This window comes from Apteryx rowi, unplaced genomic scaffold (assembly GCF_003343035.1).
Source record: "Apteryx rowi isolate R43461 unplaced genomic scaffold, aptRow1 scaffold_32, whole genome shotgun sequence".
In the NCBI taxonomy this organism is placed as follows: Eukaryota; Metazoa; Chordata; class Aves; order Apterygiformes; family Apterygidae; genus Apteryx; species Apteryx rowi.
Genome location: NW_020449641.1, coordinates 3,520,689 through 3,546,045, shown reverse-complemented (window position 1 = coordinate 3,546,045; position 25,357 = coordinate 3,520,689). Strand labels below are relative to the sequence as shown.

At 44.2% G+C, this 25,357-nt stretch overlaps 2 protein-coding genes across 2 annotated transcripts; one reads left to right on the top strand and one right to left on the bottom strand.

The window, feature by feature from the left end:
- Nucleotides 1–3,263: 3,263 nt before the first annotated feature.
- TMEM207 (transmembrane protein 207) lies at nucleotides 3,264–7,457 on the top strand. Its single transcript, XM_026071031.1, has 5 exons — nucleotides 3,264–3,341; nucleotides 5,187–5,224; nucleotides 5,690–5,734; nucleotides 6,182–6,324; nucleotides 7,309–7,457. Exons 1-5 carry the CDS (start codon nucleotides 3,267–3,269, stop codon nucleotides 7,455–7,457), a joined length of 450 nt encoding a protein of 149 aa, XP_025926816.1. The 5' UTR covers nucleotides 3,264–3,266.
- An 8,910-nt stretch (nucleotides 7,458–16,367) lies between these two features.
- On the bottom strand, nucleotides 16,368–24,677 carry CLDN16 (claudin 16). The gene is made up of 5 exons (XM_026071018.1): nucleotides 24,558–24,677; nucleotides 19,443–19,545; nucleotides 18,656–18,820; nucleotides 17,343–17,534; nucleotides 16,368–16,507 (listed from the first exon to the last, which is right to left on the bottom strand). Exons 1-5 carry the CDS (start codon nucleotides 24,669–24,671, stop codon nucleotides 16,368–16,370), a joined length of 714 nt encoding a protein of 237 aa, XP_025926803.1. The 5' UTR covers nucleotides 24,672–24,677.
- Between the last annotated feature and the right edge of the window lie 680 nt (nucleotides 24,678–25,357).

Sequence of the window (25,357 nt, the reverse complement as noted above, 5' to 3'; positions counted from 1 at the left end):
TCTTTTCTTGCCTTCTTTCTGGAAAAGAGCATTTCACAGTACCATTCTGGACTGAATTGGGAGTGTGGTCAGAGCTTAGCAAGGCAGCTGCTTTTCCAAAAGGCATCCCAAGCAGCCACCAAATGCTCTGAAGACAACTAAGGAGGTAGTTTAAACTGCTCACTGTGCTTATCAGCTGCCAGGGGATCCATGTGGGCTCCTATTTGCCCACAAATTAGTTTTCTCATGTTCTCACTAAAATTCAGAGGGTCTCACAGAGTCACAGAATGGTTGAGGTTGGAAGGGACCTCTGGAGATCATCTAGTCCAAGCCCCCTGCTCAAGCAGGGTCACCTAGAGCACATTGCACAGGATTGCATCCAGGCGGGTTTTGAATATCTCCAGAGAAGGAGACTCCACAACCTCCCTGGGCAACCTGTTCCAGTGCTCTGTCACCCTCACAGTAAAGAAGTTTTTCCTCATCTTTATGGTATTCCCTGAAACTTTGGATGGAATCAAAAGCATGACTGAAAATTATCATATTAAAGTCAAGCAAGGAAGTATCTTTTCTAGGGCATATGCATGCAAGAACAAGCTCAGTTCCTGAAATTCAGACCCCTAATCCTGCCATGGCCCTGTCAGACTTGGCAAGTTAAATTAACTTCACCCAGATTCCTCCTGTCTCCCAATCTTAAAACTTTTCTCTTGAAGCCCAGCAAGACCCAGACCTAGGTGAAGGTGATTACTGTGGCAACTCTGAAAGTCACCCTTTGGGTGATCCTAGAGTTGCACATCTTCCTCCCATCAAAAAGACCATGCACTTTAAGCAAAGAGATAATGGGCAGTCATAAATTGCTGTATGTTTCAATAGTTCCTGTTGCTGAATAGGAGATGCATTTGTCACCTAGCAACGATATAAGGTGACTAGGAAATCACAGATTTTTAATCTAATGGCTGTGAGTTAACATCTATCAGAGAGCAGCCTCCAAAGTCCACTGATGAGGTGTATGTAATTGATTGAAGAGGAAGGAGAAACCAAATTTTTATCAGTAAGTAGATGAGGAGGCATCAGGGTTTTTACCTTTCATATACATACACATATGTGTAAATATCTCCTCTGAGGGGACGATGACAAAAAACCTAGAAAAATCCCCCAGACTGGAGTTAACCATTGGACACAAGGCTATCCAGAGAACGAGTCTCCCGCTATTGCAAAATCTGAAGGCAGCAGCATCGCAGTAAGGGGAGCATGCACCAGGGAGCTGGCAGGAGGTCCCACAGCCCACCGCAGGTTTCAGTGCAAAGCTCCTCTCGGCTTTCTGTCAGAGCCTAGCTCCCTCAGAGCCAGTGCTGGGGCTCTTCATTATATTCGTGTATTCAAACTGCTCAACAGGTCACAGACAGGAAGAGTTTTCCTACTGAAGCAACATCTTTTTTTCAGTATGTGGATCACCCTTAAGCAAAAGTCGAGACTGTTCCTGGGCCCCTCTTCTAGCCAGCTCTCTCTGCTCCATGACTTCGTTGCTGAGAATACAGGGACAGAATCGACAAATTGCCACCATCATTTGAAACCTCTGTATGGGACCAACTGGCAGAAAATGTCAAAGTTTGCCTTTAGGCCAGGAAGCTGAGTAGTGGCAGAATTCAATTCTTTCCCTTTTCCTCCAGAAATAGACCCAGAACAGACGTTACATGTTATTTTTCAGTACCAGGAGCTCATTGTTGTACCTGCCCCCCAAAATACTGGGGGATGATATATTGTGTAGCTCTAAATTGAAAACACTGAGATGTTCTGCACTGGCATGGTGATAGAGGTATCTCGCTGGAGCATGGGGTGAGCTTCAAGGGAAGTAATTGTGAGAGGAAGAAATCTGAAATTAGTTCACTGATGGATGATCTCTTTGAAGCCTGAAATTGTAAAAGTCACAAGGATCCCAGCAAGGCTGTGCACACTTTTTATGCTGCTGGATCTTTTTATTTTAAGAAAAAAGCTAAGAAATGGGTTTGGCAGTTCGCTATTGAACAAAATTGAACAGAAATCACCTGAACCAGGTTACCAGCATGTTCAGACCATTTACACTGTGTAGTGTGTGCACTCAGCAGCATTACAAGAGATACTGTTTCTCAGAGTGCATCGTTTCAGAAGCTTACCTTTAATTAGCAGTGAGCTAAAAGTAAATGTTTGAGAACGTCAGAGTTTGGACTGGGTTTATCTGAAACTTAATAAATAGATAACAAACTTAGGTTGAGTATGTGTATCACTATTGGTTAATCTTCTCAAACTTTTAGTTGAAGAAAAACCACAGAGGTACACCTCAAGATCAGTTTAGTTTTGTCAATCATTACTAAAGTAATGGCAACACAACATAATGTTTAACTTCTGAAGCAACAACTAAACATATTCACAGCAACACCTTTTGTGTTAAACCTGGAAGAACCAAAGTTAATGGAGTGTTTGAGCCACAGGCTGTAAACTTTAGTGACAATCTATTACTGGCTGTAGAACAAACTGGGATTGTCCTTTCTGAGGTGATCAGAGCTGTGGTACAAACCGTTTTCCATCCCTAGTTTGCCTACATCATTTGGATGTATCTATCAATCAGGATCAAGTCAATATCAAAGCCATATGAGCTTTTTTCCCAGGTGGCTTTTGCTTGTATTGTATAATGAACTTCTGTGTCCCTTGTGAAAAACATTTTTTTTTTTTCCTGATGCATTTTCTTGGGATGCCAACTCCTGGCAGCTGCATGTCAGCCAATTTTGTAGTGCTGGAGGAAGCTGCCTCAGGCTGGGAACAGTTTCCTACATGCCGGGYGCAGTGTTTGAGGTAGTAGCCCATTGGCACAGTACATGGGAAATGGATGGAAGTGGCACTACTTTTACTGTAATGCCAGAACGGCAGCTGAAGACAACATATAACGAAAGCATGGCCTCAGGATACAGTCTCCGCTGATTCTTTATATGAAGCAGGTCCTGTTAAATACAGCAATGGGTTAATATGGAACTGAGGTGCAACAACAGGAATTTCTGAACGGCTATGAAAGAGCTGATAAAACTGCAAGGTGCTGACCTTAAAATAGTGCTCATTTAACTTCTAGCAGCTATTTGAGTGTGTCTGTGCAAACTAGAATTCATTCCTGGGCTAGGGGTAATTTCTGAAGCACAAGAAACCATTGGGTAATGTATTCTGTGGCTGAAGGCACAAAGTGTAGAGTTTTAAAAGCACCAGATCACAGAGAGTAAAACATTGCTGCAAACAAAGCTCTACACGCATCTCTTTTGTTAGTGATGTGGAGACCCCAAGCTTTGTGTTTCACTTCATGGATCACAGACACTGGAATTCTGTGTTTAACGTTCTTCCAGGTAACCAAATCTTTCACTGGGACCAGGTTGATTTGGGGGGGGTGGGGGGGGATTTCTACTTTTGGAGAATTTAGTCACCAGCACTTTTTTTTTTAAGTTTTTTTTTTTTGAGGACCTGGTAAATTTGGGGAAGATTTAATATTCACAATAATTCTAATTAATGCAGAGAAAACATGAATATATTAATCCTTTATTCTACCTATGGCTATTGAAATGGAAGATCATGAATCTTCAGCAGCAAAGGTGGGTGTTTGGATGCATTAATAGATTAATAGATTAATAGATTAATATTAATATTAATAGATTACTGCCTTAGAGTGTATGCACCTTGCTGCAGCTGTGGAAGCTCTGCTGAGGTTGTTTAAAGAATGATAAAAGAGAATCCAGAGGTTGTCATTCAGCCATGAAGAATACTCTGGCCACATGTAATCACAGCAATCAGCTGTCTGGTTTTGACCTGTTACTCTAATATCCAGTTGAAGAGTAAGGAAAAAAAAGAAAGAAAAAAAAACAAATTAAAATATTCTGCACCACAATGCATGTATGACATGGAAAATTAGCTCAATTTTAAAAGGACATGTCTGGAAAAGTTCATTTTGAATCTTCTGTCTTTTTCCCTATTCTTCATTCAAGATTCAACCGTTCATAAAACTTCATGGATAATGTTTTATATGAAAGATTTGTTATGCCTAAAGACCTCTGTTGAAACTGGGGACTGATCCTGCTCCCATTAAACTGAAAGGTAGTGTGCACATGATCAGACATGTTACAGAGATTTGTGGGGTGATTTCTTGTTGTTTACAGTGATACAGGCTTTGCACAACAAAACCCTTACAAAGAAGCCATGTTAGAGATGTAATATGAGATTTGTCTATATAGAAATTTCTAATACACAACAGTTTTCCATTGACTCAAAGACAGACAGAAATCTGTATGTGTTTTGGATATAGGCAGAAGTAAATCCAAAGTAAAGTAATGATCTGCAAATTATATGCTAATGAATCTTATTTCTTCCATCTTGCTTATTCTTTTTCCTGATGTTGTTGCAATTCTGTACCTGATTCGAGTTTTTTTTGTAGCAAAATTGGAAGAATGTTAAAACACATCTAACGTGAATCATCCAAAATTTGTATTGAATTTGATTCAGTCTTACTGATGAACCCCTGTGGTAGCTTTTCATCCAGATAATCTGAAACAGAGGCTAAGAGGCTTGCGTAAATAAGCTTACTTGAGCAGAGGGTAGAAAATATACCTGAAAAACAAGTCTCAGGTTCACATATTTGCAATTGCAAATACACATACCTGAAACCTGACTGCGGGAATGATGCTCTACTACTATCCTAAAACAGAAAATGCTGGGTAGACTGAATGTCCATCCAAAACAGCTCCAATTTACAGCTACATTCACAATTAACCACAGGAGAAGAAGCTACCAAACAAGGATTAGTTGTGGAAATTCTTCRGCAGTCATTTCTGTATAACCAATTCCAGTTCTGTAAACACATCTCTGATACTGCTTTTGTCTTTCTGCTCTTGGACTTCCCTCTTTGACATAAAAATAAGTGCTTTCCCCTTGGCCTAGCTTTCATCTGCAAATGTATTGAATTTATCAAGCTGCCCGTGAGCTTATCCACTGATTTCAGTATGGGCTAGATCAGACCACAGACATTCAGAGTTAAAAGCTCAGCCCTACTGCCTCTAGGGAGATGACTAGTTTTTATCTGTCAGATTTATACAGCTCAGGAGTCAGCTCTTCCTCTCCAAGTTCCCGCTCCAAGACAAGATCAGTAATTATACTGGTAAGAAACCAGACTTGCCCCCTCTGATTTACGTGTGTGTTTTCAGTTAGCAGACTCTGAACATGCCTGTGAGCTTGGCGAGAGGTGAGTGTTCGCTCTCTGCTTTCTCAYCCGGTCCTGCTTCTGCAAGGGAGGGCGCAAGCAGCGTGGAGCGGAGGCTGCGCCCAGTCAGGCTCTTCCTGGGGGTGCTGTGCTCTTGCCAGGCATGCAAACATGGAAAAGGAAAGAGGGCTACCAGGAAAGGTCGCTTGGTTTTTCTTCCAAGAGAGGCAGGGAGAACAGAGAAGCCTGCAACCATTTGTTCTGCTGGGGACCCAGTGAGGCCACTGGTGGTGGGTGCATGTGGTGAAGGGCAAACCAGCTGCACGCCGCTTCGCATGTCGTCTACATCTGCTCCCATCAAAGTAGAGAAACTTCTCATAGGGATCCTTCAATGGAGGAAAACTTCTCAATCCCATGCTTATGATGATTGTTTTTCTTCATGCTGATAGATGTGTACCTGAACCCATCATGCTGAACTGAAGGTCCCTTTTGTGTTTTCATTGTTAGGTGTGCTGGGCAGAGTGATGAAAACTTGAGCATCTGGTATGTGTGGTAAGTTTCAAATCTATTTTAGAAGGAAAACTGGCAAATAATATTCTTTGATGGATATATGGAGAGAAAGGCATTAAGAGAGACTGATAGCTAGAAAGCATCGCTCCTGGGTTGTCCCTGTGTTCTGTCTTTATTGACTAATGGGAATCATTTATCCATATCCTCCTCACTGTATGCTGATGACTGAGCCGGGCAAAACCAATGAATGGTTTCAGGGAGAAATGTTTGAATTTTTGGCCAGCACGAAGCACTGTGCATTCAGCACTGAGAAATTGGTTTCCATGGACTTTGATTATGTTCAGTATACTGATGGAGAAAGCATAATATATAACAGCTATTTGCAAAATACATTAATGTATATGTTAATTTCAAGACACGCAGCCATCTGTCCACGCTGCCTGCAGATGGTGATCGCACCCCGTCCTCCCTGTGCTGCCTCTTCCTCAGGTTCCTGCTGCTGTTTTTCCTGGCCTTGCTCCTGTCCTGTGGGATCCTCTTCTGCCTCCAGTGTTGGCTGAAGCAGCGGAGCTGCCTTCCCCACTGGCGTACCCTGGCTGTGTTTGCGCTCAGCAGCTCTGATGCCTTTTGTGGTTAGTCCTCTCTCTACCTACTGTAGAGGCTCCTTGGCCCCAACAGCCTCCTTGGAAGCCCCTCCAAAACCCAGTAGGAGGAATCCAGGCTTCGGTGGGAGCTGGACTGCAGCTGGGTGCTGTGTTTCTCATTCACTAGGTAAAGCAGTGTAATGCCCAACTTGGGGGTCTTGGAGGGACGTTCTGACCATGGATTCAAGGGATAAAGTTAGCCAGATCCTGTTCTCTTCCCCTGCCACACCTTCAGCTGAACTCAGAGCTGTCGGTGTGTGTTTCATGCTCTGACGGTACCTAATTGGGGCTCAGTCATGCTGGCACTGGTGGGGAGTGAGACCTTCTCCTTGGTGCCAGGCGGACTCTGCAGCCTGATGTTTCTTGGCTCCAGGCACTGCCTGAGATCAGGCAGCCTTTTTCTGAATTGCTGACCTGAATTGCTCACTCAGGCAGACTTCACAGGTCTTCCTTAGCCACCCCAGCAGTCAGCTTGAATGGCTGATACACTCTGGGATGAGTTAGAAAGCTGTCTTGGTGTATCCTGTTCCTTGCAGTAACTGTCCTCAGCATTTCTCCAGAAGCATCCAGACCTTCTGGGGGCTGGGCTATAATGACTACGTGTAGCATGCAGCACTGACTTGGATTACTGACAGTAACACCAGCAAGCTGGGCCAAGCAAGAGTCCCTCAAAGAATAAAGCCCGTTGTCTGTCATTAGACTAAGCCCTTCCCAGAGGAAGTTTTGTTTGCTTTGTGGGTGGCCATGGACAGTGTCTCCGTGGAGAGGAACCACCACAAACCCACCCAAGTTCCTCTGTTCTGGCGTTTTGCATCTGCAGTTCATGATGAGATGCCTTGTGATGCCATGCTTCAAGAATGTCTTTCTTGTTTCCAAGTGGTCTGACAGCTCCTCCTACACTCACACCTCTAATCCCCATGCTTCCTCTTCACTTCTGCCTGTTGTACAGTTACTGCTTTGCTTTTTCCCCAGTGAGTGAAGCGCCTCAGTGTCCATTTTCTGGATCTCCAAGCTCCTGTGTGAATGCAGAAGTGTCTTCTTCTCCTGCCCCATGTTTCAGCCTTGGGGAAGCTGAGTTGCCTCCATCCTATGAGGATATTATGAAGGGAAACAAGCTCTAGGCACCACATGCTGGCTGACTAGGATCCCACTCGCTTTGTCGGAGATCTTCCATTATGCTACAGTCGTATGAGAGCAAAATTGGCCCTTTCCTCAAGTTGGCCAAGAGAATGCACATATTTCATTTTAAATAAAAGTGGAGACAAAATGTAACAGAATAAATGCTAAACGCATGTGTTGAATCTGTCACAGGGGCTCAGGCTGACATTTTGATATGGCTCTGAATTTCAAGAAGCTCCCTCAAAGGTCTGTCTGTACCCAGGGCTTCTGGCTTATCCACCAGATTTACCCCTCTAAGGCTGCTTGAGCTAGTGCAACCCTGTGTGTTTTAGGACTGAATGCTGATAAATGACTTGATAGTTACTTCTCAAACTTGGGCTGCCTCCTTTACTCGGCACGGTGCCAACAAACACCCTTTGGCAAAGTCACACTGTTCTACTACAATGTAGTGCAATCCTGCCACTCTGCGATGAAGGATCACTTGCCACRTTTAAAATATTTAGCACAACATATCAGATTTGTCTAGTGCAAAATGCAGCAAATTTACAGCCAACAGAAGGAAAGCAAGGAACGGGGATTATGGGAAGAGTAGCAGCATCAGGAACTAGCTACAGAACACAAAAGAAGTGGTTTTGCTTATTTGAGCTGTTCTTAATTTCATGGTGACTGTCTCCAATTCACTACTCCTGCCCTAGCATTGCAGGACAACAGACTTTGTACATCTCAGGACCCACATGGCAGTTTCCCACAGCCATGAACTGTGGGGTCAGTGATTTGGTCCTTAGCTATGGAAATATATTAGGCTAAAAAATATCATTTTCTCTGAGGTGATCACTGCAGAAAGGACTGGAAGAGACTTCAGAAGGTCACCAGACTGCCTTATACCCAAGCAGGATCGACCCTGCCTAAGCCATTCCTAAGAGTTATTACTCTGACTAGTTCTTAAATTATGGAGGAAAGTTGTAGAATTTCCCCTTATCTGGATTCCAGATGAAAATGAAGATTTCCTTTGCTTTCAGTGGAGAGAGCTCAGGACTGCATTCAGACCTCTTTGTGCAGAAGCTGAAGGGTAACATCTCACCAGGTGCCATGCAGCACGYGCCTGGGAAGCCACAGTCGCCAAAGACGGGCTTGGAGTAAGGACCATAAAAGACTAGTTGTAGCCCACAGCCCACTTAGTACCGCAGCTCCCCACCTGTAAAGTGGGACTAGTACCAGTCCCCCTGCTCAGTAGAAAACTGAGAAGATAAATCCGTTAAAGGTTTTGAGGTGCTCACATATTCTCACAATGAGGCCCTATAAGTACCTTAGCTAGGTAAAGAGTAATAGCATATTTTGAGAGACAAATTCTCTGCCTGAACAGCAGCAAATTATCTCCATAAAATCTTATTTTAGAAGCAGCCTTAATGTTTGACTCTTGTGTAAAAGGAAATGGATGTTATTGTAGCAAAATGAATGTTTGTGCCAGCAGGCTAAAATATTACAGAGTTTATTAATAAGGAAAATAAACAAGTACAGATTCAGCCAGTGGAGAAGCTGAGTGATCCCTGAGTGTCCTTTCACTCAATGAACTTAGTAAGAACTGCAGGTAATCAGCACCTCTCAGGATCAGACCTTGTATATACATAACTACTTCCACTACTCAACCCCTTCAATTTATGCCCTGAAGCATGAGATTTGATTATGTTTGTCTCTTCAGCTTGCATAGCCTGCTAGCAGGCATTAAATCAGCAAATGCTTCCTTCAAACCTACAYGCTGCATTTGCTTCAGTGACCCTTTCTTGGAAGTGAACTCTACAGGTTGTCTGCATTATATGCTGCGTAAAACATTATTGTCTCCTGCTTATTAATTGCTTGCTTCTAAATACTTTGCTGCCTTTATTTTCATTGAATGTCACCTTCTAATCAGATGACAGGAGAGGCTAACAAACTCAGTTTTCAGGGCCTTGATCAGTCTGAGACCCTCTTTCACAAGGTCCAGTAAGCAGCATTCATTACCCAGGTTGTAAATTCTTCCCCCGACACCCAACAGAGGGCAAGCAAGACTTTCAGCAGTGCACCAAGGAGGCTGTTGCTCTTGCAGAAATGTTCATAGGCACAGGTTTGTGTTTCCATGCTACTAACGTGCATTAAAATGCATTTGCATTTGTGTTTGGGGTATCTTTACTCAAAAAGAACTAAAATGATTCAGTCAAAATTGTTGTAGGTGGCTCATAATAGAAATAGTCAGCAAGCCATTGGCTATCATAAAATTAGGCTCAAGCTGGAATCACCAGCATGTGAGCACCCATCTGCTGTGGTACTTGTGCAACACAGTGGGAGTCCTTGGCTCCTCGAAAAACTGCACAGGAGCAAGAGCCATCTGCAGAAAGATTTCATGAGTGTTTTTTTGGTTTTTTTGTTTTTTTTTTAATTGGGCACAAACCAACCTTACTGCTGACACTGAGCAGGGAAGGAAAGCAACCTGAGAGTGTTCTGATTGCCGGAGGGTAGTCTGCTCCCATTAAAAGCCTGTGGGGGAAGGATACAGGGAAGTGATTAAAAGGCTGTGAGAAAGAAGGAGCTTCCTCACCAGCCTGGCAGCTTGGTGTGGTGTAGCCCCACACGCGCTTTCTGGCAGACAACCTGCACCCTGAGGACAGGAGCCAGCATTGCCTGGTGGCAGAGCTCTGAGGCTCATGGCGGGACCTGCCCTACTCCTCCCACTGCCTTCCCTATCATCCAGGGCCTTGGTTTCCTTCTAGTAAAATGGAGAAAGTGTTGGTTTCCTTCCTTCTGCAAAGGCGTTTGGGGTGGCCCCACCAACCTACCGTTGCACCGCGAGCACAGCTTCTCCCAGCCTGTTCCTTTACCCCCAGGCGCTCCAGCAGAATGGGCAAGGTTTCTCCCATTCTTAGAAAAGCGGCAATTTTGCTTGGTATCTTACGCTTTTGTAAGCACTTAGCCTTAATGAAGGCAGCTAATGCAGTTTGGCTGACATTTCTAGAGATAAAAGGAAAGATGAGCCATTTCTTTGTAATTCAGCATCTTAGAATTGAGTCTATTTCAGAAGTGCAGAGAAATTGCACTTGTTCCACTGTTGCCCTCTGACTTCCACTCGTCCTGTAATTTACAGTGCCTGTTAACTTTGAGAGGACATGGCAAACTGCTCCAGAAAAATCCCAGAAAACACTGGAAGGCAGATATATTAGCGAGGGAACTTGTCGTCAGTAAGGCTCGATAGGGGAAAACGGAAGCAGTGCAGAGGAGCTAATTGCTTGGTGACCATCTGGAAGCAAAAGGCAAAGGGAATGTGGAGAGGCAGCACGGCTGGACTTTCACCTCCACACGTCAAGAGCTGAATAATAAAGTCGTAAACTGGCTCTCAGGCAAAATAGAGTAAAAACAAGGGCAGATGAGTCATGACAGGGGATCAGTCTGGGCTGCCAGGAGGGTTGCACATAAAAGATCAGAAAATAATAGAAATGCTCATTATTGTGGGGTTTTTTTTTTGTTTGTTTGTTTGTTTTTTGATTATCATCTGAAGACTATGGATTATGGTCTAAAACCTTTTGCATAGGGAGAAGGAAGATGGGATCAGGGACAGATGCTCGTCCTCTTTGGGTCACTAGATGGCACAATTCTGGCTCTTTTTTTTTTTCTCCCTGAGAGGCATTTTACAATAGGGACCCAATAGCTACCAGGAGAAAATTGTCCTCAGCAACCTGTAACAGTGCTTGGACAGAATAAGGCTCCAGAAAAGTCTGGTTCGAGCTTATTGTTGCAAATCTCTTAAGAAAGGGTATCTTTGTCTTCCTTACTCCCAAACTGAAGTTCTCACCCCCTCAACAGACCCCTGCAAATGGCTCTTCCCAGCAAGAGCATCCCACGCTCCTCCCAGTTACTGGGTCAGAAGATGAGGCTGTTGGATATATCAGTTTTAAAATTGCAAATGTTGGCAGTCCCAAATCTTCCCTGCCATCTGAGAACACAGCCCGTGTGCAGAAAGGAAGGGAAATGTTTCTTATCAGCATGATTATAAGCTTGTGATCTGAGAACTCATCTGTTCAATCCTTAGCTCTGACATTACTTTCTTCTGTGGTCTCAGGCTATTCATTTAACCTCACTGCCTCAGTTCCCCTGTCTAGGAAATGGGGCAATTAGATTTAACTGCTCTGGGAGTCTGGTATTGGTCATGTTTGCACAGCTTTGAAAGAAAAACCTCTAAGTGCCATGAGCTGCTGCTGGTGTGATTAAATGCTCGCCCACAGTATTTAAAAGTTGCAAAAGACCAAACTGTGAGGGTCCAGCCCTAGCTGAGAGCTGTGCTTCCCCAAACCTGTATTTTGTGGTGGGATTTTGTTTCATTTTTCTCTCTTTGCACGTTTATAAAATGATTAGAAGTAGATGTGCCAAAACTGATGATTAAGTCTGCCAGCTGTTGAAGAGCTGCTGCTACAGGCGTGCAATGAGGCCTGGTGCTTGCAGTTAATGCCACAGTGCCTGGACAGCCTCCAAGACTAAACTCCACTTTCCCAAGGTCTGGTGCTGTTAGTGCTGCTGTCTTTTATGTTTCCTTCCAAGACAGAAGTGATTTCCCTTACAGGAATCAGAGCAGGTCACCTGGCAAAACACCTTCCTAGGTGAAGCTTGAAAGTGGAGTTAGAGACAAATGTGACATTCAAAGGCAACTTCACTTATTATACTTCAAAATATTACAGCTATGTAAGAAAAATAGCTTGCTGAAGTAACATTCTTATCTGATGAAAATAATTGCTCAAATCTTGTGAATTTGCACAAAAATCACATGACTGTGCATGAAAAGAGAGGCAATCCATATTTTAGAAAATATCCGACTGCACTAGGAGATGGTCTAGTTCAAAAGGTCTCAATAAGAGATCTCTATTAACAAGGCTGATTGAGACAGTGAGAGGATGAAATATTACTTGCAGAAAATGACAGCTACTGCAGATGTCATTTTTTTAAATTATATAACTATTGCTAACCTGTATGAAAATGGGAAATCGATAACTATTATTTGTAGGGCATGAAATAAACTTATCAAACAACTTACCTACAAGACATTTCTATTTTCCATAACCTGCAACTAGCTGGAGCCCTGGCAGGCTGCACCAAGTGGTGTACAATCAGTGGAGAGGGTGATGAGGAGCCCTGAGTTCAAGGAGACATCACAAGACAAGTACAGCAGGAAATGTCAAAGTGCCAGATCTCAGCTAGGTCCCTGAATCTGCCTATGCCCTGGGAAAGGAAGCAAAGAGACTAAACCAGACTAGATGCCCAAACATGCAAAAATACTCTTTAGAAGTTAGTGGAGAACACTAAAAGCTTTCCTGTTGGCACTAAAGGATTAAATGTTGAGTCTCAGCTGGAAATTGTGTCTAAGCAAAAAGYCTTGTTAAGCTATCAATAGCAATTGAGAAGACAGAGTGAATCTATTGTAATACGGTGACCCTACTCCCCTGCAGCAAGCTGCTGCTGAATAGGATGTAGATAGGAATTTGGAAGAACGAAAGAAAATGCCTTAATACCTGAGCTCACCCACAACATCTTTAGCCTTAGGGACTGGTTGTGATTTTTGAAAGAAAAAACAAGTTCTGCATACTTTCTGGTTTTTTTATTGCTAACAAATAAACAACCAAACCAGATTAGATTGGCATCACAATATGACAACAAGCTAATGAGAACTGAACATTGCAGTCATGAAATCAAAGTTGCAATTAAATCAATCAGTGAATTACAATTATATATTAACAACTGATCAAAACATCAGATAGACTCTCAGCAAGATTTGAATAATGAAGCAATGCATCATTGGACTGGTTGTTACAAAACATTAAGCCTGCAAACCTAGGGGTGGCCATGACCTGTTCCTAATCTTCTCGTGCAGTCGATAGATCCTTCGAAGTTATCATACAGTGGGAGGAGAATGGGGACAAGGTTAAAGAGTTAACCCTTATTCTACCTATATTCTGCAGAAAAGAAGGGCTCACAAACATTATGCAATTTTTTTATATACATATATATTTGAGGAGAGTGCACCCTGGGTTAAGATAGCGTTTGGGGTATGCATATGCCTTACCTGTGCATCTCCAGGAGGAGCACAGGGTTCGAGGCACTAATGAGACCAATCCCTTATATTCACCCCTGGCCACATCATAGATGTTTAGCCCATAAGTGTCCACAGAGCCTCTGCTTGGTGTGACCCCTGCATTGCAAGCCCCAAAACACCTCTCACCACCCTGAAACAAGCTGAAGACCATTAGGACAAAGGCCCAGAAGTTTTCCAAACTGCAGTTCTGCAAATCCAGAAAAAGAACAAAAGAAACCAATGGTCTGAGATCTGCAATTGCGCCTGTGTTAGCAGGTGATCCCAGATTATTCTCCCTGGACTAAAAGAGAGACAAATCTTCCCAGCAAGAGGTGATCTCTTCATGACTCAGAAAGAGCTATAGGAAACAACAACAAGAGGCTGGCAGGCATCCCTGAGTATCAGTGGTGAGGACTAACACACTGTCTGTGTAGTCTGGGAAGTATTTGATTCAGGACTTTGGTCCAAGTGATGCTGTCTTTGCTCAACACCTCCCATGGAGAAGCATCTCAGCCCTGAATGAGTCAGGCTGGTGCAGCCTGTGGAGTCACAGCATCCTTTCTCCTTTGGGCAGGCTCAGGAGAGCACTTGCCTCCCAGGAGAGGAGCAGGAAGACAGGAACTCCCTCCTAAGGGCAGGAGCTCAGCACAGCTCTGCCTCTGCAGTGGATTTCCTCTCCTCTCCCTCATGGCTTGTCCCTGAAGGAGCAAGGGTTCAGGGGCATAACCCAATAATTGGGCAGGCGTTTGGCCCCAAAGCTGGCTCACAAAGTCCCCAGAGCATCACTCCCTGCGTACATGGTTCCAGTTACATCTCTTCCGTCACGAACACCCTGCAGCAAATACACGCTTCTGACATGACCATACAAAAGTAAAAAAAGGTCTGGATGCAGCCTTGTCTCTCCACCTTTCTGGAATAACAGGCATAAATTCATATTGCTTCCAGATCTCCTTGGGCATTCTTGGTATAATCTGTGAATTCATCACATTACACATAACTCTTGTACTCCCCATCTCTCAGGACTTTGTAAAGAAGCCCCCATCACTTCTTCTACTGTGCTTTCATCTGTTCAAAATAGCTCAACTCATGGCAATAAGTTGCCATCAGTTTGGCTAATATAAATATCTGAAAACTGAAGCAGCGTGAATTTTGCAGACATGAAGCCTCCCTTGTCTGGGAAGCAGAGATGCAGCTAGGATCTCTTGCTGAGGTGGTTACATTACGATCTGAACCTTCTGCGAGGGTGGTTGGGCCTGTGGCAAAGCCATTTGGACCTGCTGTTGTCCTGCCTGCTCTCAGGGCCTGTTTTTTATTTGGTTAGGAGCCAGCCACTATTCAGGTCAGGACTGAGGTCTACATTTTCACTGCTGCTGGTCAGCGCTGTGCTACAGCACAAAATGCTGCTTCCAGTGTAATCTGTGAGAGGATTCAGCCCCTAATCTTCTGTCTTGGGGGCTGTCAGAGATATCCTTTGGGACACAGTCCACACAGGTCTCCAGCCCTTTCCCTCCCATCAGCCTCTGGCCCTGATAACATAAGGAGGGCTTCATGCTGCCTTGGGGGAGGAAGGTAGTATTCCCCATCTAGCCCTCCCATTACACACTCAGTGGAGAAAGCATGTGTCTGGTGAAGCCTGAGTTGCTATGTTTCCTAGGAGTGTGCATGTCCCTTTTGTGACTCTACTAATTTTAATCCACTGCCACTGAGCAGGTGCATCTCTGCAGAAGGTCTCTAGGACTTTTCTCCGTTTCTGGTGCCTATGATCATATGACATGGAAGAAAGGACTGGACTTGAGCAGTTCCTACCAACCCTAAGTAAATTGTGAATCAGCTTCTCTTTCCTTCAAAAGCATTGAAGGGCTGTCAGCATTTCTGCATCTATCCTTGGGAAATGTGTTAAAACACATGGGTTTTTTTTCAACCCCTTAATGAAGACATGGCTGGAAGTCTAGCCTCCCCCAGCCTGTGGCAGCCCAGAGTGCAGTAGGTGAATGTAGTCCTTAACTGGATTTTAAAATCTTTTGATAGAAAGGGGTAGAAGATCTTACAACTGTTGATCCTAGTTTCTAGCTGACATATCTGTCATGCATAGGGAGAGATCTCGTATCTTCTCTCACTTCATTTTTGTCCAGGCAAAACTTTCAGTAAGCCAAAAAGAAGCTGACAATTTCCAGATCTCAGCAAGTCTAGTGAATCCTTAATGTACATTTTAATGATTACTGAAAAAGACTGTATTTTGCAGGAAAGGATGTACCTGAATTTACAGTATTTTCTCGGTGTAGATATTCATGGGCCAACGATACAGCCAGACATTTAAAACAACTCTTTATCTTCTGCTGGACTCTCAAGCTTCCTTTAGGAGGAGAGCATACCCACATGTTGGCTGCACAGATTCCAGATGTTTTCCAGATGATCAGTCCTCCTCTTAGCAGAAGCCTGCATTATCTGGTTTGTATGTTCTTTCAGCACATTGCCAGACACAGAACAGATCCATCTTGTTACCCCCCCAGACTGGGGTCTGATCCAGGAGTGTCTGATTTATCTCACTCATATGGAGCCAAATGCTGAAAGAGTTTGTGTATTTTAGTCTGTGCTTATGTGAGCAGCCTCAGTACTCAAGACAACAGGAATCCCTAAAGCATGGTCCTTCTTGGAGRTTACTTTCTTGAAGGAGATTTTTTTTATTTGAAGCTCTCATAATGCAAACATTTCATAAAGCGCATCCTTGAAATGTAACTTAGCATCCATATCACAAGCACCTTGGATCTCTGTACAATCCACAACAAATAAAAGTAGAGCTTTTTCTGGTGTGTTTGCCTGCTCCTCATACTCTTGTGTCCATTGCATACATTTTGGCAGTAGCTGTTTGCGAGGATGGCAAATGCACGTTTGTTACAATTGTTCCAGCTGGGGAATAGCCTTTCCTCAAGGACTGAGCAGAGTGAAGTCTTCCAGAGTTGGTGTCTGTGATGCACAAGGAGAGAAATAAGACCTGCTAACAAGTGTTTGGTGACTTTCAGCTGTAAAGCTTCGAAATACAGAGAAAGAAGCGTTCCAAATATCTCCAAGATACAGTGTAATAACACATTTTATGTCGTACTCACACCTCACACCTGAAGACCTTGATGCGCCTTACAGCGCTGCTGAAATAACACTATTCCCATTTTACAGCTGAACATACTGCAGCCGGGGCTAAGCAAACATTTAGGGGTATCTGTGCAGTAGTGGAGCTCCAGCATGTTTGTGTGGACCAGTTCATGCTCGCACAAGCACTCTCAGATTTCCTGGAGCCCATGATACAATGTTTATGCTGGATGCATTCAAGCTGCATACAGGAGCACAGATAATTCTTGATCCAACATAAAGTCTGCCAGAATAAGTGTGTTTATATCAGGGTCAACAGTTTGGGTTGYATGGCCCTGATGTTCCTGATCCAGGATGAGAAACCCTACCTACTGTCTCACCAAACCTCTGCTTCCAGCACACTGGACGCCCTCCAATGACAAAGCCAGAGAAACAGAGGAGCAGTCGTCCGCCAGCCCAGCAGTGGCCTCAGAGTCTGATGCCTCTCCAGAAGCTGTTGCAGATCAGTGTCCCCATCGCTYCCTACAGCACCACACCGGTACCCCAGCAGGGAAGTCAAAGTTGCAGAGGGCAAAGAGACTGAACACCCAAACCCTCCCTCCCTGCCTCCTAGAGACAGTCCCAGAAGAATGTTCCTGGCTCAGTGCACCTGTAGCAGACCCTGAGCCATTGCTCTCTCCCTTAACTGTGTTCCAGCCCTGTGATGGTTCCTCACCTCTGAAGAGATACATGCAGCAGGTGAGCACAGCCCCAGACAAGAAACACCCGAGAGACCCTGCCATGCCGAGCCAGCACGACCAGCCAAACTTATACTGAATGCCCAGAAACACGTTGTGGAAGACCAGAGAGGAGCGCTCCACGTAGACGTCAATGGCGTACCACAGCGAGCCGGTAATGCCTGGGATACCTGCAGGACAGGAGAGAGGTGCCACACAGCACTCTCACATACACCACGGTGATCACGAGGAGATCACAACTACAAAATCCTCGAGTTATAGTCTGCTGTCTCCTGGTTCAGACTTKAGGCTTGGAAGAACCTTCTGGGACATTAGTTTTTAGCCCCAGCTCTGTCTCAGCTTGATCACTTTGCTTAAGTCACCTTGTCTCCTACTGATATCATTTGGAGTGTTTTCAGGGCAGTTTGTACCTTGTGGGTTTGCACTCTCACAGATACCAGAAACTGTTATTAAATTTTTAAATTTCCGCTTTAAAAGGGAGAAAGCTCCTCTCTTCATAGCTTATCAACTTATAAAGTTGCTTAAAGATTTTAAATTTCTAATCTATTTATTTTGACTTYCAAAATTTTGACAATATTTTTCAGACAAATTGTGGGAGGAAAAATAGAGGAYGTTTAAAAGAATCTCTCTGTGTATTTTACATGTGCTATCAGTTGCTAGGATGAGTTACRTATTAAATCTGCATATGCTAAAGCAGAGATAGGTGTTAAGTATTGGCGTAAAGTCAAATGAAATGACTTAGTACCCTAGTTGGCAGTCTGTTTATTTTCATATTAAAATTCTCCCACTGGCTGTAACGGCAAAACACCWCAGTCCATCAGGTTTTTATCACCTATAAAGGAGAGATGTGTTATTATCCCTTTGTTACAGATCAGCTGCAGAAATTTGGGGCTCAGTGACTTGCCCAAGGTCACACAATCTGTGGCAGAGCTAGGAACTGAACCAGGATGTCAACATGTTTCTTGCTCTTTAGAAATTCTGTCTCTTTGCCATGTCAACACTGACTTCCTCACAGTAGAACRGCTGTAACTGAAGTCAATCAACTCAGCAGCCAATTCACCCGGTCGGTAAATGAAATAAAAGCAGATACACTCAAGTAGCTGCTGTTAGAGGCAGGCAGTGAATAGTGGGTAAGTTTTATATTGCACACATCAGAAGCAAATAAGTTTCCCTCTCCCTTGTTTACCCTCCAGAAGATCACTCCCTCCTCTCCCCAAAGCAAGAGAAGGCTTAACAGCTCCTCATTTTGCTAAAGGGCATCTTTCAGGATGGATCCACAGTGGAGGAATACCTGCAATGAGCAAGGTAACTCCAGACACCAGGCAGATGCGCAGCTTGATGTGTGGCTCATCTGGAAGGAATTTCACACAGTCTAGTCCCAGAAGGAGGAAGACAAATCCAAATCCTGCCAGGATATCTGCTGTGATCATCATGGCTCGAGTCAGCACCAGCTTCACTGTAGGACAAAAGCAGATTGTTCTAGTGCACGAGGAGTGGAAATGCTAGTGGGGTAATTGGGTCAGATCCCATGGGAAAATATTTTTCTTGGTGAAACTTTCTTCAGCTTCCCCTGGATGTAATACATTACTGAGAAAAGAAAAATGGCTGTCATTTGTAGAAGCACCAAATTATCTTTCRCTGAGAAGAATAAATGTCCATTCTACACACAGGGCCAATGAGAGACTGTTTGTCTTGCTACTGATTCAGTCATATACTACAAGCCTGTTTTCATCTACACTTTTACTTGCAAAGAGTCTTTTGCACTCTTTCGAGCAACAGACAGCATGTGACCTTCTGGGTGCTGTGTTGGCCAAGGATGACTGTCAACAAGGACTGGGCTCTAAATTAAGTGCCTGGGGATTAGCAGATACCGTTTGTATTGATAGCCAAAGCATGGGCTCAGGCTAAAGCGTGCTGAGGACCTGCTGACCTTGACATAGCCTGGTCCCAGTCAGTGACCAGAGCTTCTCAGCACAGCATGGGCACCTTGAGTCCCAGCTACAGGGAGAAGGAGATGCTCACACCATTGAGATCAGGGTGTCCCTCTCCTTGTGGAAAAATCCTTCATTCTTACATACCGGGGTGCTCGGCGAAGATGGAGTCATACTCATCGCAGGTTTGGATCCCATCAAAAACATTTGTGACACATTCCCACCACAGGCCACGGCATTTTGTACTCACCTGTGGGTAAAGAAGAGGAAAAAAAAAGATATTAAATGAATATACCCACCAACCAGCAGATGGTCAGCTAAATTGTTCAGCAGAAATCCTGGTCCAGTTATGTCAATGGCAAACTAGAGCTGTTTAGCTTGAAGAAGAAAAAAGTGGTAGGGTAGACTGAAAGGACAGTGTTTTCTGTGTCCTTGCTACAGTTTTAAATTAGAGAAAAGGAGATTCAGATTAGACATTAGGGAAAAAAAATCCTATTGGTAAGGAAAAAATCCTGAAGGAAACTGCTGCAAGAGGCTGTGGGGTGACTCCCCCCTCTGTAATCACAGATATCTAAGAGTGGGTTTGATCCCTCTTGCCAGATGATTGTCTAGGCTATGGGCAGGGCTGTRGACGAGATGACCTGTGAATTTGCTGTCCATGTGTCTTTTCCACCCTCTTCCTGCTGAGACGTCCAAGAAGGAGGGAGACTGTACAGTGAAATGACTGGGGAGCATGAGTCAYGGAGGCCGGCATTTTGCTGGAAGCTGGGAATGCTGAATGGGATGTAGCCATAGTGTGATGAAAGTGTTTGCTCCAGAGCGGAGGTGTGAATGTGAGTCCCTCTCCAGAGGCCTGTGAAGGGCTGCCCCCAAATGACTCAGCTGTAAACACGGGCTGGAAAATGAGAGGTGGCCAGCTCTGACACTGACCCTGGGGCTCCGTGCRCGCTGCCGGCTGTGGGGCCGTGTGTGCCACAGGTGAATCACACTCATCACTGAGACATCCAGACTTGGGCAGACGTAGCAGTTGCATCATTGCTAATCGTCTCAGTGCTGCTGAAGAGTTAGATAGCATTCCCAGCCCAGCCTTCTATAAATCAGTTTATTAAGGGAGGTATTTTCATTAGCAATGCAAATATGGCAACAAGCACCTCTAAAACATTCCTGGGATTGCTCATACAAGGAGCAGAGATAATGTCAGTGCAGCTTTGGACTCAAGCCTGCCTTTCTGCCGCAACAGACATCCCACTGTATTTTATCGACAGAGAAACTCTCACAGGAAATGGGAACCGTACTTGTTTGGATGATGCAAGAAATTCCTTTTTCTTATGCTTTGTACATCACAAAGTAGATGGATAGTAATGTATCTCAACCACTTAATAGAGTCCAGTACAGGATGCATTGAACTCTTTAGCCAATCGCAATATAATATACAAGCCAAACTGTATAGGTTTTCTATGATACTGTAAAATGGATTAAAGGAGGGTAAAAATGACTCACTATTTCAGACTTGCAGAAAAGATACTGTTCGTGTTTGAGTGAAAACAATCTGCACAGTTTGTTTTGTGAACATGAAAACTAATTGCTTATAAATTTTCAGCTTTTTTGGCAGATTTAATGGAAATTATCATGAAAATGAGAAGCATCGAGAGAAAAATCTGGTTTAATTGAATCTGTATTTTTCAAGAGAACAATTTCATGCAAAACAGTTTGACCTATTTATATYAGGCATAAGCTTTTACTGTGTCCCTCTTAATTCAGCTGGAGTTCCTCTTCTGTCTTAATTTACTACCATCCAGGCTGTGCTTGAAATTAACATATTTTCATTAAATTGCATTTTGTTCCACTTGTGTTTATACCATTTTGTATTCCTCCCATATCACCTTAGACTTATTCATATTACTCTGCCTTCAGCTACTGCTCTCAGGTACTTCCTCACTTGCTGACATTGGTATTGTTTTTAAAATCTTACACGCAGCCTCTTCACCTCAGCTATTAATAAAGGGACTAGCAGGATTCCAGACTTCATTAGCTTCCAAGCAGAATAGAGGTCTTCAGGTGCAAAGTTTTAAATCTTGGCCTAATCTGTGAAACAACCCGCTTCCCAGACTAGAAAACCTTGCTAAATGCTTTTTTTTGTTGTTGTTTCTTGGGATGTTTTAATTGTCACCTATTAGTGCTAGTGCTGAACTTAGGCAAAAACAGAAAAGATCAAAATGCTGCCAGAAAGACCCCTGCTCTTCAGGCTTTAGAAACTCTCTGCATTTCTTGTGTCAGGGCTGTGCTCAGGACCCAYCTCAGTGCAGCACATGCAGAGCCAGCATCCCGTTTCCTGGTGCAGGAGTGATGGGAACAGGCCTCAGAGGGGGCGACTTGGACCAGTCTGAGCCAGCACCATGCTACTCCAGTTTTCTGTTACCTGCCTCTTAATCTCCTCAGCCCTAACCGTCTCCCCTCTGCTTTGGGTACTGTTTGTCCTTCTGGCTTGTTCGGCTCTTTCCAAAGCATCCACTCGCTCCACCCCAGCAAAGCACCCTGAGCAGGGAGCAAGGCTGATTAGCAAGCGCTGGCTGATGAGCACAGGCTGTGTCACTCTCTCTTCTCACGGGGTTTCCAGCAGAGGGGGACCTGCCTCAGCACAGACGATGCATAGATGACCTCCGTGCCGTGACCAGAGCTGTGCACCAGGTTGGTAGCACTAATTCCTCATCACTTCTTCCCCCATAGCAAATCTGGTCCAGCTTCCCTGGGACTGGCCAAGAACTCCCCCAGGAGTAAAGGACCATGGTCAAAATGCCAATCTGATTACGAAACACATTCCTGCGCCCTGCTTTCCCTAACACAAGTATGCATGTAAAACATAAACTGYATAATGACTATAATATATATAACTATAGCCTATTCATTATGTATAATTAATATTAAAACACATCTAATATAAAAAAAATGACAGAACAAGCACACACTTCCCCTTCTGGCGAAAGCACAGAGGACAAACATGTGAGAGATGTTAGTCATGGCTTTTTAATGCATTGTGAGAAGGTGCTTGCATACAATGATTATGAGCCTAACACAAAAGTAAAACAGACCGTGTTTAACAGTAGTGGTAATATTTTTAATCCAGCTGTAACAGGGAGGGACTGAGTGAATGCAACAGTGCCTGTTGTGAAGCAGTTTTTATGGCTTTTTGTAGCATAAACCACTGCAAAAATAGACCCAGGCTTAATTTGATGCTCACACTGAAGGAAGCTCTGGTCAACACTGCAAGCACGTAGGCAGGGCGTGAGTTACGGCAGCTGGACAAGCTACTTCCACTCATCYGAGCTGTGGCAACCAAGGTTTCAGGTTGCCCAGATGCAAAGGAAAATGCACCAGCTCAGACTATGTGCTATGTTTCAGTAACTTGCTCGTTCTTGAATTGTGTATCTGTCCTGGTGGCAAGGGGCTCTGAGCAGTGCTCAGGTTCCCTGCAGTGCTTCTGGACACTGCTGCTCCAGCGGTCCCTGGCCTGCTTCTGCCGGAGGTCACACCTCCATGGCCCGACCATCAGAGAGAGGCCAGGTGGCAATATCTATGCTGGAGGATGGCAGTCCTTTCTCTTGAAGTCAAAAGTTGCCTGAATTCCTATTTTTCCAGATGAAAAGAGGACTCATTGTGGATTCCAGGCCTTTCTGGCCATTGATGATTTACCTGCATTCTCCTACCTAGAGAGGCAGTGAGTCATTAGAGCCATTAGGGAGCTCGTTCTGTCAGGTATTAAGGCTGGGGGCATTTTGCTCCATTATTTAGTATTCACACTCAGAGCAGGAATGTGAGAACAGTGGTTGCTAATGGCCAAAGCTGGTGTTAATGGAGCACTTAGAGACAGCCCAGCACAGGTGCCTTTGTGCCAAAAAGACAAGGTGACAAAGCCTCGGGTTAAGGGAGTTGGTTCTTTCCTGGACGCGGGAGTTGGACTTCCTTCATCCGTTTTGCTTGGAAATGATGGCAGTTTGGGATCCATTTGGCTATGCTGCGCGTGGTGATATCCTCAGCTGACTCCAGACTGTTCACGGCCTCCTGAACTGAATCTAGAATATTTCCTAACCAGCAATATAGAATATATCCTAGCCAGCGTTAGTGGGTGCACTCTGTTTACCCTTCAAAGAGGCTCCATGATCAGACTCGCTGACCATCCGCAATCCCATTGCATAGGATCTGTGATCACCTCAGCCAGGGTTTCTTGCAGTGYAGAGAAAAAGGTGTTTTTCTGGTAATATTTTACCCTTTTCTTTCTCAGATAATTCATCAATTTGTCACAGAGGCAGCAAGTCRTGGCAATTCCTCTCCAGCTAGCGGTCTTGAGCCTGTTATGTGTGGCCCTTTCCCTGTGCTTCATTCAAACTGTTAAACATTATATCGCAATCACTGAATCCAGAGGAGCTTTTGTTTTCCTACACTGGATAGCAGATAGAAAGTTTCTTCCTGATATATGCAGCCAAACTCTGCCTTGGAAGGTGTTTCACCTTCATTACATAAATCATCAAGTTTTCCAGGGAGCAGATTGCCACACTCTTGTCCTGCAGCCCTTAAGCATACAGAAAGTGCTGGTCACTCTGGGAAGAAAAATACAGACTTGCAGTACAGAGGGATGGCGAAAGGATGATTGTTTGGGGTCTGGAGTCTGCGGGACACAACTTGCATGCATGTGTCATTCTGTTCCCTCATCTTTTGCAGCTTACTTTTGTCAATACCTTTCTGTAATGTGAGAGTGCTAATGTCTACACAAGTTTAAGCAGATATCTTCGAGTCCTGGATTTAAGACCAGTCCCCACGCTCCCTCTAAACTTCTGCTAGTCCAGTAGATCAATGGCTGTGGATAAAAAGACTTGAAGAGCACAAAGGTACACCCTGGACTCTTTAATCAAAACATCTGACATATAGAATTAAAAACAATTCCAAAATATCCATGCAGGCTGGAAATGCAGGGTAACCATACTCCAGTTTATGCACATTTGAACCTAGAGCCTGTAGACTTTTCCTGGACTTACTGAATGAGAGCAGAGCCTGAATAATAGAGTCTAACAGAGAGAATTACACAAAATGCCACTTTTCCCCTGCTGCTGCTGGAGTCATTCATTTTTTTCATTTATTTTTATCCAGGACAACAGGGGAAAATTACCTGAGGGTGGAACGATGATGCCAGAAACCCCATGGCTACATCAAAACTCTCCCTAACATACATTTGCTTTGGAAAGCAGGCTGTCCTCACCCCAATCTTACCTCCAGGGAGTCATCAGCATTCACCATCCAGCAGTCTGTCCAGGTAGATGCTATCAAAAACCCAGTAGAGAAAAAAGCAAAAAACCAGGCAACATACTGGAGGAAAAACCTCATCCCAGCAGGTGATTAGCACATCCAGGGGCTTAAGAAAAACAGTGCCCAGCTCTTGCTCTTAAAGCTGGAGTAGAGGTAGAGCCTCAGCGTCTCAGGTCACCACTACCCTCTTCCAGTGGCCATGAACAGTGGGAATTTCTCACTTCTACCAGTGAGAAGCTATCAGTTGATAGTGGCTGTGGAAAGCAATGTACACCTGCGACATGGAACGGAGGAGGGTCAGAGACCTCACTGAGTGCTGGAGCTGTTGCAGTCAATCAGCCCTGCATAGTTAAAGCTCTTGTCATGCTTGGGTGAAGAGAAATGGAGTTGTGCAGAAGTCACGTGCAGGTAGCTGGAGTTCTGGACCTCCAAGGAAAGAAGGTGTCATTGCAGATTTTTGCAGAGTAGAGCTGTGATTAAAAAAAGAATGAAAACTTTTTCTTTGGGACAGAAGTTTTGAGCACTGCTAAGGTCACATGCAAGAGCACCCATGTACACGTACACACACACACACACACACACACACACACATCTCTTGTTTATTCCTGCACACTGGTCCGTGCCTTAGCATGGGGCAACTATAAAGTGTATTTATGTAAATTCCCAGCTCCCTTTGGTTACCCTGTGGGTCTCTGATGCACTGATGACCTAGTTCAATGCAGAAATGTCACTAAGAGGGGAAGGAAAAAGGTAACAATCAAAGG

What these genes read in the sequence shown, in the direction of transcription:
- CLDN16 (XM_026071018.1), bottom strand. Translation starts at nt 24,671, where the DNA reads ATGAGGTTTTTCCTCCAGTATGTTGCCTGGTTTTTTGCTTTTTTCTCT. An exon ending in ATGCTGATGACTCCCTGGAG is followed by an intron (nt 19,546 to 24,557) that starts GTAAGATTGGGG and finishes CTTTACCCACAG; the next exon opens with GTGAGTACAAAATGCCGTGG. An exon ending in CATCTTCGCCGAGCACCCCG is followed by an intron (nt 18,821 to 19,442) that starts GTATGTAAGAAT and finishes TTTGTCCTACAG; the next exon opens with TGAAGCTGGTGCTGACTCGA.
- TMEM207 (XM_026071031.1), top strand. Translation starts at nt 3,267, where the DNA reads ATGTGGAGACCCCAAGCTTTGTGTTTCACTTCATGGATCACAGACACT. An exon ending in TGTGTTTAACGTTCTTCCAG is followed by an intron (nt 3,342 to 5,186) that starts GTAACCAAATCT and finishes GTGTGTTTTCAG; the next exon opens with TTAGCAGACTCTGAACATGC. An exon ending in TTGAGCATCTGGTATGTGTG is followed by an intron (nt 5,735 to 6,181) that starts GTAAGTTTCAAA and finishes CCTCTTCCTCAG; the next exon opens with GTTCCTGCTGCTGTTTTTCC.